This window comes from Megalopta genalis, chromosome 2 (assembly GCF_051020955.1).
Source record: "Megalopta genalis isolate 19385.01 chromosome 2, iyMegGena1_principal, whole genome shotgun sequence".
Classification (NCBI taxonomy): Eukaryota; Metazoa; Arthropoda; class Insecta; order Hymenoptera; family Halictidae; genus Megalopta; species Megalopta genalis.
The window spans coordinates 35,358,711-35,373,310 of record NC_135014.1 but is presented as its reverse complement, the minus strand read 5'-3'; the positions used below and the strand labels follow the sequence as shown (position 1 = coordinate 35,373,310).

Here is a 14,600-nt window from a genome sequence, read left to right as displayed (position 1 = left end):
AAATTGCGCTGCCAATATTTTCGCAATGCCGTGCTGTATGCGAGTGCAATGAACTGGTCATCATAAATACCCCCTCGTTGGATATCAATTTATTACCGCTATGGATTTATTGAAAGGATACGTTCCCTAGCAATCAGTGGTGGGCAGCAATCGATTGTTTTGTGATTACCATTGAAATTGATTACGAAAAGTAATCATAGTGATCATAACTATTTATCGATTAATCGTTACTAGAGCAAATCATGATTGCATTTGGTAATCTGTAATCATTAATCAGTCATTTGTAATTATTAATCTTTAATCTGTGATCTGTAATCAGTAAACTGTAATATGTAATATGTAATCTATAATATGTGATCTGTAATATGTAATCTGTAATCTGTAATATGTAATCTGTAATATGTAATCTGTAATCTGTAATATGTAATCTGTAATCTGTAATCTGTAATATGTAATCTGTAATCTGTAATCTGTAATCTGTAATCTGTAATCTGTAATCTGTAATATGTAATATGTAATATGTAATATGTAATATGTAATATGTAATATGTAATATGTAATATGTAATATGTAATATGTAATATGTGATCTGTGATCTGTAATCTGTAATCAGTAATCTGTAATCTGTCATAGCAAAAGATATTTCGAGAAGAGTTACTGTTTCGTTTTTGAAGTTTTCTGCGAACGGAAGACTCGAAAGAGAATTTTGATTACACATTTTCGCGTCGCGAGTGCATGTTGCGCTTCTGTGAGACGGTTCGCTGACACCGTAGGATGTTTGGGAGCGGCGGTCGTTACGAGTTCCGTGTGGCACATTCAGCCACATCCGTTCCCTGCAGCTATACGTCAATCAAACTCGATGGATTCGTCGAAAGCATAGGATATAAGCGCGAGAGGAGAACACGAACGCGTCCATTACCCGAAATTTCTACGGAGAGGAAAAAGAAGCTGTTCGAAAAGACAGAATGGCATCGATAGCAAGGTAAAAGTTTCGCTCGGCAAGAAAATATAGAGACGCGACAGGCGCGCTCAATACCGAAAACGATAAAACTTTCCATTTGTTTCCACTGTCCGCTCTCGAGGGAGCACGCCTCCCATCCACGTGCTACATATTCCGAGGTGCTTTCTGGGCCGGTAAATATTTATGACGACGCGACAGAAATGTGGACGGTATTAATAAAAATTCGTGATATTTTCTGCCGGATCGTCGAAAATTCGGAACGCGGCTCTCCTTTCTCTCTTTCAGTCTCTCTTTTTCTCAATCTTTCGTTTTCTCTCTTTCTCTCTCCCTCTCTCTTCGCCTCTCTCTCTCTCTCTCTCTCTCTCTCTCTCTCTCTCTCTTTCTCTACGTAATTCAAACAAGGTACTAAACCAAGGCGAATTTTTTTGTACGTCTTTCATCTCTCTCTCTCTCTCTCTCTCTCTCTCTCTCTCTCGACATAATTTAAACAAGGTTCTAAACCGAGGCGAATATTTTTGAACGCCTTTCCCGACGAGACCGGTTATCGTGCCGTAAAAACTCTTTATGTATTTCGAAAGTTCTTTTTATGGTGAACATTCGAGATCGATAAACTTGTCACGCAGAGACGTGGATATACAGTCCCGGCTATAAGTACACGGGTGACCAGCAAATAGTCAAAGAATCTTAGATCGGAAAATGTTCTGGAACCATTGAAAAAAAATCGGATCTATTTCCATTCTTCAAGAACGTTCTCGCATCGTGTGTTCCGATGGGAACAGAAATGAGAATTCCAGTTAGAATTGATCAGAGTTCATGTTTCTTCATGATAATAATAATAATATTTATTTATCGGCGCGTTAAACCCTTTGTTATAGTGAGATAAAATAATAATACTATAGCAGTGGCACAAGAACGGATAGAATATAAAACCTGATAATATAAAAAACTAACATAAGCATTTACGTTAGAAAGGTTCTTCGTTATTATACCAAGTATCGGATATCAATTATTAACATTTAACATTTAACAATTTAACATTTATCAATGGACGTTCTAAAATAGTTCAACTTTGTTCCAAAGATTGTTTGATTATTTCTACTCTTGCTCCTGTTATTTATTTTTCAACGAATTATCCAAGATAGTTCCAACTTGTTCTAAGGTATTTTCCGATTGTTTCACTCGAAGTAAGTCGAACATGAACAACCAAAGGCTAAACTCCGGGTGCAAAACCAGTAGTGTCTGGACACTTACTTGCCGGGGTGTACCTGCATACTCCATAGTCTGGAAAGTTTGCGAGTGCTCCGCAATTTCCATCGTTTTTATATCTTGCAAGTATTTTCTGTGCCAGATGGCAGGAACGTCCACAGGTGTCTGTAACGTAGAAAGTATCTGCTCTTAATCCTGTAGCGCGATGATAGTGGAAGGATAACTTGATTAAAGTGTTATAAGTTCCAAATATGACTTACATTTTTACCGAGGACTCGTATCGGAATGCAATGCAATCACAGTTGTGGATGAAACTGCTTCATCTGAAGGTATTTTCAGTCGATTAGCCGAATAGTCTGCGAACTCGTATTTTCTCGTTAAATTTGATGAAAATTAACGTTTTAATTATCGGATGCGGCTGTGAATAGGTTTTTGAACGATTGAACTGTGTCGGAATAAAACCGAGTAATTTTCTTCCAAATAATAATTTTAAAAAAACTTGTTACGTTATATTAATTTAAATAATTTGACGGATTATGGATGAGATTCTTTTACTATTTTTGAACAATTTTTTGAGAAATTCTTGTCTGTCGATTTCCGATTTTAACTTTGGAGCTACCGAATCCTAAGCGCGATTTACAAATATTTTTATTCTAAGTCTATTTATTTTAGCATGGTCGCACTAACTGCAAGATCATTAGCAAATAATAGTAATATATCAAAATAATAATAATATGTATAAGATAATACATATAACATATATATATATATATATATATATATATATATATATATAAAGATTTATGTTCCAGATTATAATTAACTTATGTATATTGTTTTGTAACAATGCAAACATCGGATTTCTTTAAACTTTGTACATTTTCTACGATAATATATGTTTGAATAAAAAAGTGCACCTACAAATTTCTCACAGAAACATTCTCATAATATCAAGAATTGTACAAAAATCATTTAAATACCGGTCATTTCGACTAATGACGTAGAAAAGATGTCTTCCGTATGTCGAAAGATTTCTCACGGCTAAAAATCGACGGTCCGCGAACGAACTGAACGTCCTCGCCATAATCGTTAGTCAAACGTCTCGAAAGCGTTTAATTGTCCCCGAGACGCTACGTTTCCTGTCGGCAGTCGTAGAATCGCGGATTCCGGGCGAAGCCGGGACTCCATCTGCCGGAAAGGATGATTAGATTACTTAGAACCATCCCCTCGAGTTCAGCCGTAAAGAGGTTTATCGGGAAGGAACGGCACAAAAGAAATTGAACGCGTTGCTTCGCCGATGTCGTAAAAGTGACCGGATCGGTACGCGCCGCGCCGCGACGATGGAAACAACGAGCGCCGCCGACATTAAGAAAACTCGCGGGTTCAATAAACTTTCGAATAAAACGGTTGAGTTATTGATCTTCTCGTTACGTCACGTCGCCTCTTTTCCACCTGGCTGCCGGGAATAGAACGGTGGACTGCACTCGCGCGATTCGAACCCGATCAATAAGAAAAACCGAATCGGGCAAAATACCTGTTTCGAGTCGTCCGTGCACTTCGCTCTTAATTAGCTCTGAAAGGATCTCTGTTTCTCCTATCCTGTTCGACAGAAAATTCTGAGAAAAAAGATCGCGAGCTATCTGTCCTCTCGGATACAAGTTTAAACATTTTTCTCGGATTTTTCAAATTTCAGATTCGAGGAGCATACGAATTTCCGATAATTTTGTCATAATTCTCGAATTTCACGGAGCTTCTCCGGCGAGCGATTCCGTGAAAAAAAAGCGGAGGAAACGCGTCGCGTAAGCGCGAGAATCTCGTGTTACGGAAAGCGTGCTAACGAGCGAGCGGCAGGCGCGAGGTTCGTTGTAATCTGATTAATGCGCGAGCAACCGGTCGCGAGATTTATATTTGCCGAAAGGCTTTGAGGCGCACTCGTCGCGATACGGAAAGTGGAGCGATGAAGCAGATCTTTATGAAGGGTTCGCGCGGAGCCGGCTGGGTGCCTTTGAGGTTGAAAATTCCGGGCTATCCATATTTCATTTCCATCGAAGTCGTGGGACGCGGGATGTGCGCGCGAAAGTTTCTGCTTCTGATTTACGACCTATTTTAGGATACTTTCAAAGCGATTTGCAGCGCTGCTGAATCGTATGGTGTGCCGAATTTATGGTATACTGCCATGGTATACCTATGGTAGACCGAAATCTCGCGAGAACATTTATAACGAAGCAAACTTCGGCAGGTAGAGAAAAATTTCAACGTGATATTGGAGCAAATTGAACTGAATTTAAATTTCATTTTTCCGGTTGCCATTTATTCTGAGAAGTCGAGTATATCGCGACACGGTTGGGCAATATTCGAATTGTTTCGAACAAATATTTATTTAAATTAATTATTCGAATGAATTCTTTTTAGTCGAACATTTCATACGAATAACAATTCTTCATTATTCGTAACAAATTATTGCGTCGCTTTGTTTTCGAACAATTCCTCATCTTTCATTCGAATAAATTATCCGCGTAATTCTTTATTCGAAATTACAGAATCAGTATGTAAAATCGGCTGTAGAGAAATACTGTATTCTATAATTCCGATCCAAATCGATTACATTCCGAATGAATATCTGTCGAAATAAATTCTCATTCGAATATCAAACACGTTCTTATTGAGACGAGTTTTCATTCGAATAAAATCTGATTCGTGTAAAAATTGTCTAAATTAAGTTTTATCCGATGGGATATTTATTCGAGAATATCGAATCAAATTCGTCGCTCCTTATATCTCCCATCGGTGATCCGAGATAAAACGTTTCCGAACTCTGGATCAAGCTAAATCATCACAGCATGCCGTGTAATCGAGAAGTCGATAAATCTGTCGAACGTAGAATTCTTTTATCGTACAGAATAGATGAACGAGATACACAACAGGTGTCCAAAGAACAGGCTACAGTTACGGTTATACGTCGCTTCGCTAATACTTTTATCGTTGGCATCTCCGAGAATCGATGCCGTCGAAAGCGCTCTCGGCGTTATTAATTGAAACGTCGAATTAACATCGGCCGTTAATTATTAAAACGGCCATTAGCTGGCTGACTGGATCGCGTTATCCTGGAATTCACGGTGTGCCGAATAGGTATGGCCATTGGCCCAAAGTAGTCGCGAATCGATAATATATCTGCCGGGTGACCCAGTTCCTCATTAACGGCCATCGGGTCGTTTCACCCGCGGTTTTTCTTGGCTCGGGTGCCGATGAACGATGATTTCGGGCCTCGGCGCCGCCGTCCGTCGATCCGTCATTCAAGCGCCGAGGATGCGCTTCACCATGTACCCGGGGAACGCGTAGATCCCCACGGCGAGCAGCATGAGTAACAGCAGGATCAGGAGCGAGCAGAGGATGTGCCATTTGTAATAACGGCACACCACGTAGCGGAACGCCTTGAACGGGTTCCGGAACCACGAGAACGAAGTGTCCGGTCGGCTGCGAAATGAAAAATCATGGTGGCTCGATTCTCGATTAACTTCCCGGGAGGAATCTTCGTCGTCGTCGTCGCATATCGGCGACCGTGCCGGATCTCGTTGGATTGCTCGCCGACGCACGTTTCATTATGTAATCGCCGCCGCTATTAGGCTGCGGGATTCGGCTTAATTACAACGGGGAATCAATAATCTGATCGCCTGGGCAAACACCGCGGCTATTAATTGTTCTCCTGTTGTCCGTTAAGCGGAATTCCATGGGGCCATCGAGGAATTTTCGTCGCGGACATTTTGGAAATTTTGTTAATCGTTTCAAGTCGAGTGGCGATTACAAGACATCATTATAAATTGTTGTAACAGTAACTGATGCGTTGAATAGATATCTCAGAAATGTATCTTCATATTCTGAATAATCGTAAAACAAAAAGTTGGTCATCTGTCATTTTGGCGTGCTCCGTAAATCTGTGTTAACATTATCAAATTTATTTGTACTTAAAAAACAATAAAATGAAAATAATATGGGAAAGCTATTTTGATTTTCGAGTTAAAGTGGACTCCGACTGCGAAGGGTGAAATGGATTCCACAGAGCTGATGCAAATTAGAATATTACTTGTTAATATGCAATTTTGTTTCTACGGAATCGAGGATTTAGAAACGAAATTTTGTAGACGTAAAAACAGTTACGTAAATGTATGAAAATATAGAAAAGTATAGAAAAGTATAGAGAAGTATAGAGAAGTATAGAAAAGTATAGAAAAGTATAGAGAAGTATTATAGAAAAGAATAGAAAAGTATAGAAAAGTATAGAAAAGTATAGAAAAGTATAGAAAAGAATAGAAAAGAATAGAAAAGACTAGAAAAGTATAGAAAAGTATAGAAAAGTATAGAAAAGTATAGAAAAGTATAGAAAAGTATAGAAAAGTATAGAAGAGTATAGAAAAGTATAGAGAAGTGTAGAAAAGTATAGAAAAGTATAGAAAAGTATAGAAAAGAATAGAAAAGTATAGAAAAGTATAGAAAAGAATAGAAAAGTATAGAAAAGTATAGAAAAGTTTAGAAAAGTATATAAAAGTATATAAAAGTATACAAAGTATACAAAAGTATATAAAAGTATACAAAATATTAAATATGAAGTAAATATACGAAGTAAAAATACGAAGTACACGAAGTAAATATACGAAGTAGATACACGAATATATATACAAAATATACGAAATCTACAAAATGTACGAAATTACGAAATTAATTAATTAAACGTGCTGACGCAATTTGATTCATTTTTCACCGAGATAAGATATCCTAAATACCGTATAATAAAGGGGAAAGTTGGTTGAAAGTCCAACTTTTCTATTACGAAAGAAATGGCTCCGCGAATCCGATAGAGGAGTTTCAGAATTTCATTAAAAATATCGTTTCCGCGATACAGTCCTTCGCGGAAGAAACTTGCCCGCCCTACGACACAATGTTTCATAGTTTTTAATTAAGTTCCATCGTACTTTGGTGGCGGAAGTTCCTGAGGTGGGTCTCTCCCTCTGCCCGCGGGTTGTTCGTCGGCTTCCTCCGCTAGTAATATTGACATTTCCAGTTCGACTTTCCCCTGAACCGATACATTACACCGTGTGAGCGTCTCGCCAGGCAAGGACATTAATTAATATCTCGCGAAGCAAGAACGTTAATTAACTTTTCATGTGTTTCGGAGCACGATAACTCGCTCAAAAGCTGTTTTATATAGTTTGTTAAATAGTATGCGTTCTTTATGTATTTCGATTACGGAAAGATTTGTACTTGCAACAAAGACAATAACATGTAATTTAAGTGTTTTAAGAAGTCCGATGAAGGTAAAAGAAACTATTTAATTTGCCAAAAACTTCCGCGAAGACTTTGCGTCACTTTAATGGTCACAGAAATTTACACTCTTACCTAACGTTTTACTTTCGAGTGACATTTTCGTACGGTAATTCGTGAAAGTAAATTCTCCCTAATTGACGCTTAGATTGTACACAAAAATGGACAATTTGGAAAGAGGAGATACGATTATTCGTGCCTTGTGGCTCGTTTTTTTCAATAACTATAAAAACGAGCAAGCAAGGCTCGAATAATTGTATCTTCTCTTGCCAATTTGTCCATTCTTGTGTACAATAATTTATTTGCAATCTGAGCGTCAATTTGGGAGAATGTACTGTATTAACCGGTTTCACTATGATTCTGAGAGAGGTACAATTAACGAAACCAACCGCCTGCACATATTCTCCCGTGGCCACGCTCTTCTGGAACGGCCACCATGCCTTGATCCTGGTCACTTTGAACAGATCCATGGTGGGCAGTTTGGGATCGAGCAGCTTCAGCGTACAGTTTTTGGAATTCGGGCTTCCGCGCGGCATCCTCGACAGATCCATAACCAGGGCTCCTGGGGACGATCGATTATCTCGGTGATCTCGGTGATCTCGGTGATCTCGATGATCTCGGTTACACACGCAGAGACGATATCGGCAATTAGCTCTCTGCGATTAGAACAACGCGGCCGCGTACCAAGGAAATCGTCCGGAGAGAAATGATCGCTGTCCCAAACCTGCAGCTGCAATTTGCACGGCAATTTGTCCTCGGTCTCGCTCCTAGCCAAGACGGACACCTTTCTCCGCACGACCATAACTCGCTCGCCCTTCGAATAGGTGACGCGAAATATGAACCTCCAATTGAAGTTGCCCTCGCCGTTCAGAGAATTGTAATGGACGTCGGTCTTCTGGTAATCGTCGTAAAGGATCCAACTGGAACCGACCACGGCCCTTTCAACCTTCCAGCGAACATTACGCCCTTTTTATTGCACAGCACTTTCGGAGAACATGCTCGAACTATTCAATGGGGTGCGGGCAATTTTTCGCGCGATCTTTTCGTGCTCCGATCGATGAAACGCGAAACGATCGAGTTCCGAGTTGACGATGTGAAATGTTTTTAACAAATGAGCCATTGAGCCTTACTTACTAATCATTTTTCTAGATAATTATTAGCAGAACTTTATTCGCGAACGATCTTTATTTACGAATAATTTCATACGCGAATAATTTATTATTGCCTCATTAGTGAATAAGGTATTCACAGATTGTTTATTCGCGAATAATTTATTTGCGAATAGTTCATTCACGAATAATTTATTCGCGAGTAAAATGTTACTTGTTTGGTGAAATTTGAAATTTTTCATAGTCTTCAGTAATATATAAGCGAAATTAGAAGGATTTTTCAAAATTTTGAAAAATGAAGTATCAAGCTTTTCTCATTAAATTCATACGTCAAAATATTAATAACGTAATATCATAAAACGAGGTATCAATAATTCTCTAATTTATGTTATCGTAAAGCTATGAATATCAGTGGAAACCGCGGTGAATTGATTCTTCGGCCATTTGTCTGCCCATTTCTCTCCGTAACTACTCCGCTTATTGCCAACGGCGGAAGCATAGTCTGCGTTTCATCTCCCAATTATCGTTTCACATCAAGTTACTAATCGCGCCAGATAATGCCGCGCCATTGTTAACACATCGTTATCGGCATTAGATGGAAATTTAAGTAGCGAGCATCGAACGCTATCATTGCGAAATCCTCATTGAATTCTTCGCCTAATTCTGCGCCTATTTCTACGTACGCAATTCACCTATTAACGTACAGTTCGTCTGTTTTATTTCGTCGATTGAAAACGAATTTTGCGAGCTCACTTTTTTTCTACAACATTCGAAAAAAGTAGAACTGCATTATCACGCGATGCAGTTAGATTTTCTTCCAATCTTTTGATACAATCACTGCCAATACGGAGAAGCCTATTTCAAAGAAATGTGTTCTAGAGGCCGAGGTCTTTTTTGTAACAAATAAATAATAACAAGAAAGGAAAAAGTAATAAGCACAAAATATTAGTAACTAAAAAATAACAATAAGTACAAGATAATGATAAATAAAGGCTAATAATAATAAGTAAAAAATAATAATAAATAAAAAAAATAATAATAATAACTAAAAAAATAATAAATCCTTCCCTGTTGTTAGTAATGAAGCTTTAGCAGACGCGTCGTGGTGGGCGCCTACCACGAGATAACTCGCAGTTAGCAGTGAAATAGGTTCATTTCCAGGCTACGAAACGAAGAAGTGGGCCTCTTAAAAAGGAACAGGTTTAAACATTCGCGTTATTAAGAACTTAAATTCATGTTATTAAAATCTACGTCGTTGTCTCTGGGAGCGCCTATAGAGTCGTTCTACGTAAGAATCGTTAGCATGGCTGCAACGCCGTTAAAGCAGGGAAAAATTCTCAAAGCCGGCGAGTACCATTTCCTCGAAGTTAAATTGAAAGAATTTATGGTAATGGTGCGCCGGTTACGCAGAGAAATGTAAAAATATGTCGGCCGGGGTAATTCACGTCCGCGCGATAGAAAGCAGACGCTCGTGTCGCGAGTTTTTCCCCGGGAAATCGTGAACGAAATTCCTGTGTGGCACAAGTGCGCGCGGTGCTCTGTGCTCCGGAGATTTAAGAGGTACCATTTCATCCGCGATCGTCGTACTGAGGCGTACCCTTTCACGTAAACGTCGGAGCACTTCTCCCCGGTAAGAAATTGGCTATCGACGAGAGGCACATCCTCGGTATTCCAAACGATTATGCGAATCTCGTATTCTTGCGGTATCAGCGGCCTGATGTCCGACGCCGGTTTCAGCGGCAGCTCGCCGAATTGAAACATGTCGATCCAAAGCTCCAGCTTGCCCTGTGGAACATCGATCGCCGATGCACTGGAACCGCCATCGGAGACCCGCCATTGAATATTTACGCGGCCCGAAAAAACCTTGCAATTTTCCAGCCGCCCCCTCCCGGCCCTCCATCGTGTATCATTCGGCTAATAAATCGATCGACCCGGCTCGCCTCGCCTTGCCTCGTCTCGCCTCGCCTCGCCTCGCCTCGCGCCCGGAAAATTGCATTTCGAGCCGTTCGTCGGATCTATTTTTGATCCAAATTCGTCTAAGGGCTATTGATTAACGATACTCGTGCAGCTTTGATGCGGAACGGTTGATTTTACAACCCGAAATAGCTCGATATCGAAATCGTTTTAAAGGATAAACGAGCTCCGGCGAACTTCAGCGAAACGCCGCGCCGGTCTCGCTGAAAATGAACTTAACTATACCGACGTTCGATAAATTAAGTTTCATCGGGTTTCATAAATTATGTGGTTTCCGTAATACTTCTCCGATCGGCTATATTAATTTTTCTGCCATCCCGGCGGGAATCCCGATCTGCGATTGACGCGCGTCGGCTTTGGAAAATCCGGCTGAATTGGCGCGCCAAAGATTATTCGATTAGCTCGCAGCTGAATTCGAGCAACCGGTAGGAATTCTCAAAAGTTTTGACGGGGCCGGAACAAACGTTGCGATAGAACCGTAGACATTAATGAAAAGAAAAATTGCTTCGAAAAATTGCGATTGGTTGGCACGATGAACGAATTAAAAGATCATGCTTTTTTACCTTTCTTGTCTGAACCTGCAACGAAAATTTAAACAATGTTCATTGTGGACCTCGGTGACTTGAACACATGCTCAAAATTATATTGAAATCGATTGCGAAAGATGTAAAGATCGCCACTTTTTGGATGAAAATTATTTAAATTAAAATATCATTTACGTACTTTGTTAATCTTCACTGTACACCCTGCTTAAAAATTTCATATGCTGACCTTGACATAACCTTGGCATGACCTTGACGTGACCTTTACATAACCTTGATATGACCTTGATATGACCTTGACATAACCTTGACATATCAAGGTTATGTCAAGGTCATATCAATGTTATGTCAAGGTCATGTCAAGGTTATGTCAAGGTCAACATGTGAAATTTTTAAGCAAGATGTACAGTGAAGATTAACAAAGTACGTAAATGATATTTTAATTTAAATAATTCCGTGTCTGAACACAGTTCAAACGAATGATTCGCAAAGCTAATTTAATAAATAATAATTGTGTCAAAGGACGTAAGGGATATGTTTGTTAGAGAAATATGGAAAGGTCATATCAAGGTCAGGTCTAGGTCATGTCAAGGTTATGTCAAGGTTATGTCGAGGTCACTGTACACCTTCACAAGGAGTCATGCACACTAGAAAATTAAAACGGCCGTCACGGTTAAATTACTTACTATTTCAGGTTCGAAAAATTAGTAAATATTCTTCAGACGTTCTAAAGTAAAGGTGAACAGCGGTTTTCTTAAAAATATCACTGTTACGTAGTAAAAAAAAATACGGAAAGTTCTCGCTTCGTGATTTGTTCAATACTTCGAACGCGGCTCGAGTCCGTCCCGACCATCTGTCAAAGCCTCGTGCTGCGGGCTCTCGAACTTCGCGCCGTCATCTCTCATTGGTCAGTGTTTTCCGTTAATAACTCGTAAACAAAGCCGCAGATCGCATTTTCGCAAAGGATAAAGTTACTTCAAATGACCTCAGCTACCCCTCATTTTCGGCTGTTAAAATAATCGTGGAACACCCTGTATTTTGCTATATTTCATTATATTTCGCTGTATTTTGTCATATTCGTTATATTATAATTCTTTCATCATGCCAGCCAATTGCAATTTTTCTAAACAGGATGTTTGTCATTGTCTAGTGCCTGTGCCGCGCAAATTCCGACGACACATTTTCCCGTTTCAAAAGATCGCCATAAATCGTCCGAAAAATAACGGCGAGCCGACAGCAAGATATTAGCGCGCGTTCTGTCGAAGGGCTTTATGCGCTCCGACAAAAGGAACATTCGACGGGAAGCGAGGGTCGGCGAAATAACATTTCCTTTGGCCCCGAAATGGGCCAATCGAATCCGTTCACGCAACCTTCCGCCCTCCCGAAAGCTCCGTCGCTTTTATTCTCGCGTTCCCCCCGGCGAACAAAAAAACATTTTGTCCCCTCTCTTAATTGTACGTACAACCACTCGTATTCTATGTATATAGAACCTGTTCCAAACCGGGCTTCGCGGCATTAAAAAGCGGCCGTCGCTCGACGTGCTCTGGGACCAGGGTGCAACCGCAAACGGGGAAATCATGCCAATGATGAAGCACGTTCAGCGCCAGGCATTCTTCCCGATCTGAATAAAAACCATCGATCACCGATCAAATCGAATCCCTTTACCTTTTCATGCGCGATAGATTAAGACAGACGTTTCCGTTCCCTTTGGCGTGGAGTTTCGATTTCTTTGGCATTTCGGATTCATACGATGAAAGGCGTGTCTAAAATGCAGTGCTTCAATTCAACCGTTATTTAACCACTGGATTTGCGGAACCCGTCGAAATAACGGGTCACTAATTCTCTCATTTACGATTATTCAGACCGTCAAGATACATTTGTGAGTTATTTATTCAATGTACAGAGTGTGTGTGTGTTTCGTCTAACGTATTTAGTCGTAATACAAATAGAAAAGTTTATAGGCTGATTTAAATAGATCAAGTTGACCTTGAGATATCCTCCACCATCTTATGAACGAAAAAAAATGGTTAATACTACGTAAAACAGTTTTTTATACTGAACAGTAAAAATTATGAAAATTGGTGAACGCGTAAATCTTCGAGCCTAAGATTTAGAGATATAATAAATTCTTCTTAATTTTCTTTCAGCTTGTAAACATAAATGGACCATTTGGGAAGAGGAAATAATTTTTATAATTATTGACAATCGGCAACTATAAAAATGAGCCGCAAGGCTCGAATAATCTCTTCCAAAATTGTCCATTTCTGTGTACAAGCTGAGGGTCGATTAGGGAGAATTTGGAACTCTGAGAATTCCACTGCTAAAAAAATCGTTCTTCCTCTTCCCAAATTGCCCATTTTTGTGTACAAGCTGAGGGTCAATTAGGGAGAATTTAGAACTCTGAGAATATTCCACTGCTAAGAAAAATCGTTCTTCCTCTTCCCAAATTGCCCATTTTTGTATACAAGCTGAGCGTCAATTAGGGAGAATTAGAACTTGCCATGCTCGAATTGTTCGTACGTACCAGCCTCCGTCAATTCGACATCGACACAGGGAAATTTTCTGCGACCGATTTTCACGTCGTCCTTTCTATATTCTGGCAAAGGTAGGTTGTTCCTCTTGCAAAGACTGTGCAAGATCTGCGTCGGTTTCTCGCGATCTCTCCAGGCATTGTAGCCGGACGAATTGTATCTTTGCGACAGTCCGCAGGTCGCTCGGTGCCTACTGTAGAATCGATTCTCCAGGTCGATCTTCGTCTCGCCGATCAGATCGTCCGAGGAGGTCGCGTCGTAGTCCCAGACTTGGATCACCATCAGATAGTCTTGAGGAAAGGAGGCCTCGATCTCGAAAAGCCTGCAAGCACTTTTTGCTAATTGTTCTTCAAAACTTCTTATCTCGGATCGCAGCCAGAGATCTCATTAAGGTATGAAAAATGAATCGAAAGCTATTAAACGAACGACTACGATAAAGATGGCAAGATACCGCGACGTTAACCCTCATCCGTCCCTCGTTTCTACGGCACAATCTATCCTTTGATAGCAAGTTGACGCAATGATAACGAATGAATCAGATGGAACATTAAGTAAATACATTTCGTGAATTCTTCCTTTAACCCTTGACTACTACACCTATGAAAACTTACGTAACCGCTGTTAGATCGCATGTCACAGATCGCTAATGTTTACTGCAAAATGATGTTTATTATGATGCTTCTGTGATGATTGTTAGAACGTTTCTACGATGTTTATTATAACGTATAATGTTGCTGAAAAATAAAAATGTTGCGCATCGATTGCAATGAACAGGAAATTCATAGACATTTGTGCATGTTTCGAATGATTTTAATAAGCTATAAATAATATAATCAAATTGTTCAATTCTCCTAACAGTGTCACTGTTTTCTGTTTCGCCTACTCATTTTTGTTATAAGTGCATGAAATCCACAGTCTAATAAAAGCGTTAAATAAAAAATCAAAATCAGTTATCCTTACT

General features: G+C 39.8%; 1 protein-coding gene across 1 annotated transcript in view; it reads right to left on the bottom strand.

Annotated features, from left to right (window-relative positions):
• Nucleotides 1–5,460: 5,460 nt before the first annotated feature.
• Nucleotides 5,461–14,600, bottom strand: part of LOC117225322 (otoferlin) — a 32,758-nt gene continuing 23,618 nt past the window's right edge. The window contains exons 21-27 of the mRNA XM_076519444.1: nucleotides 13,633–13,961; nucleotides 12,599–12,729; nucleotides 10,190–10,377; nucleotides 8,168–8,403; nucleotides 7,873–8,045; nucleotides 7,135–7,235; nucleotides 5,461–5,641 (exon numbers count right to left, since the gene is read on the bottom strand). Of these exons, the coding sequence (XP_076375559.1) occupies nucleotides 5,461–5,641; nucleotides 7,135–7,235; nucleotides 7,873–8,045; nucleotides 8,168–8,403; nucleotides 10,190–10,377; nucleotides 12,599–12,729; nucleotides 13,633–13,961 (1,339 nt within the window). The remainder of the gene's footprint in view (nucleotides 5,642–7,134; nucleotides 7,236–7,872; nucleotides 8,046–8,167; nucleotides 8,404–10,189; nucleotides 10,378–12,598; nucleotides 12,730–13,632; nucleotides 13,962–14,600) is intronic.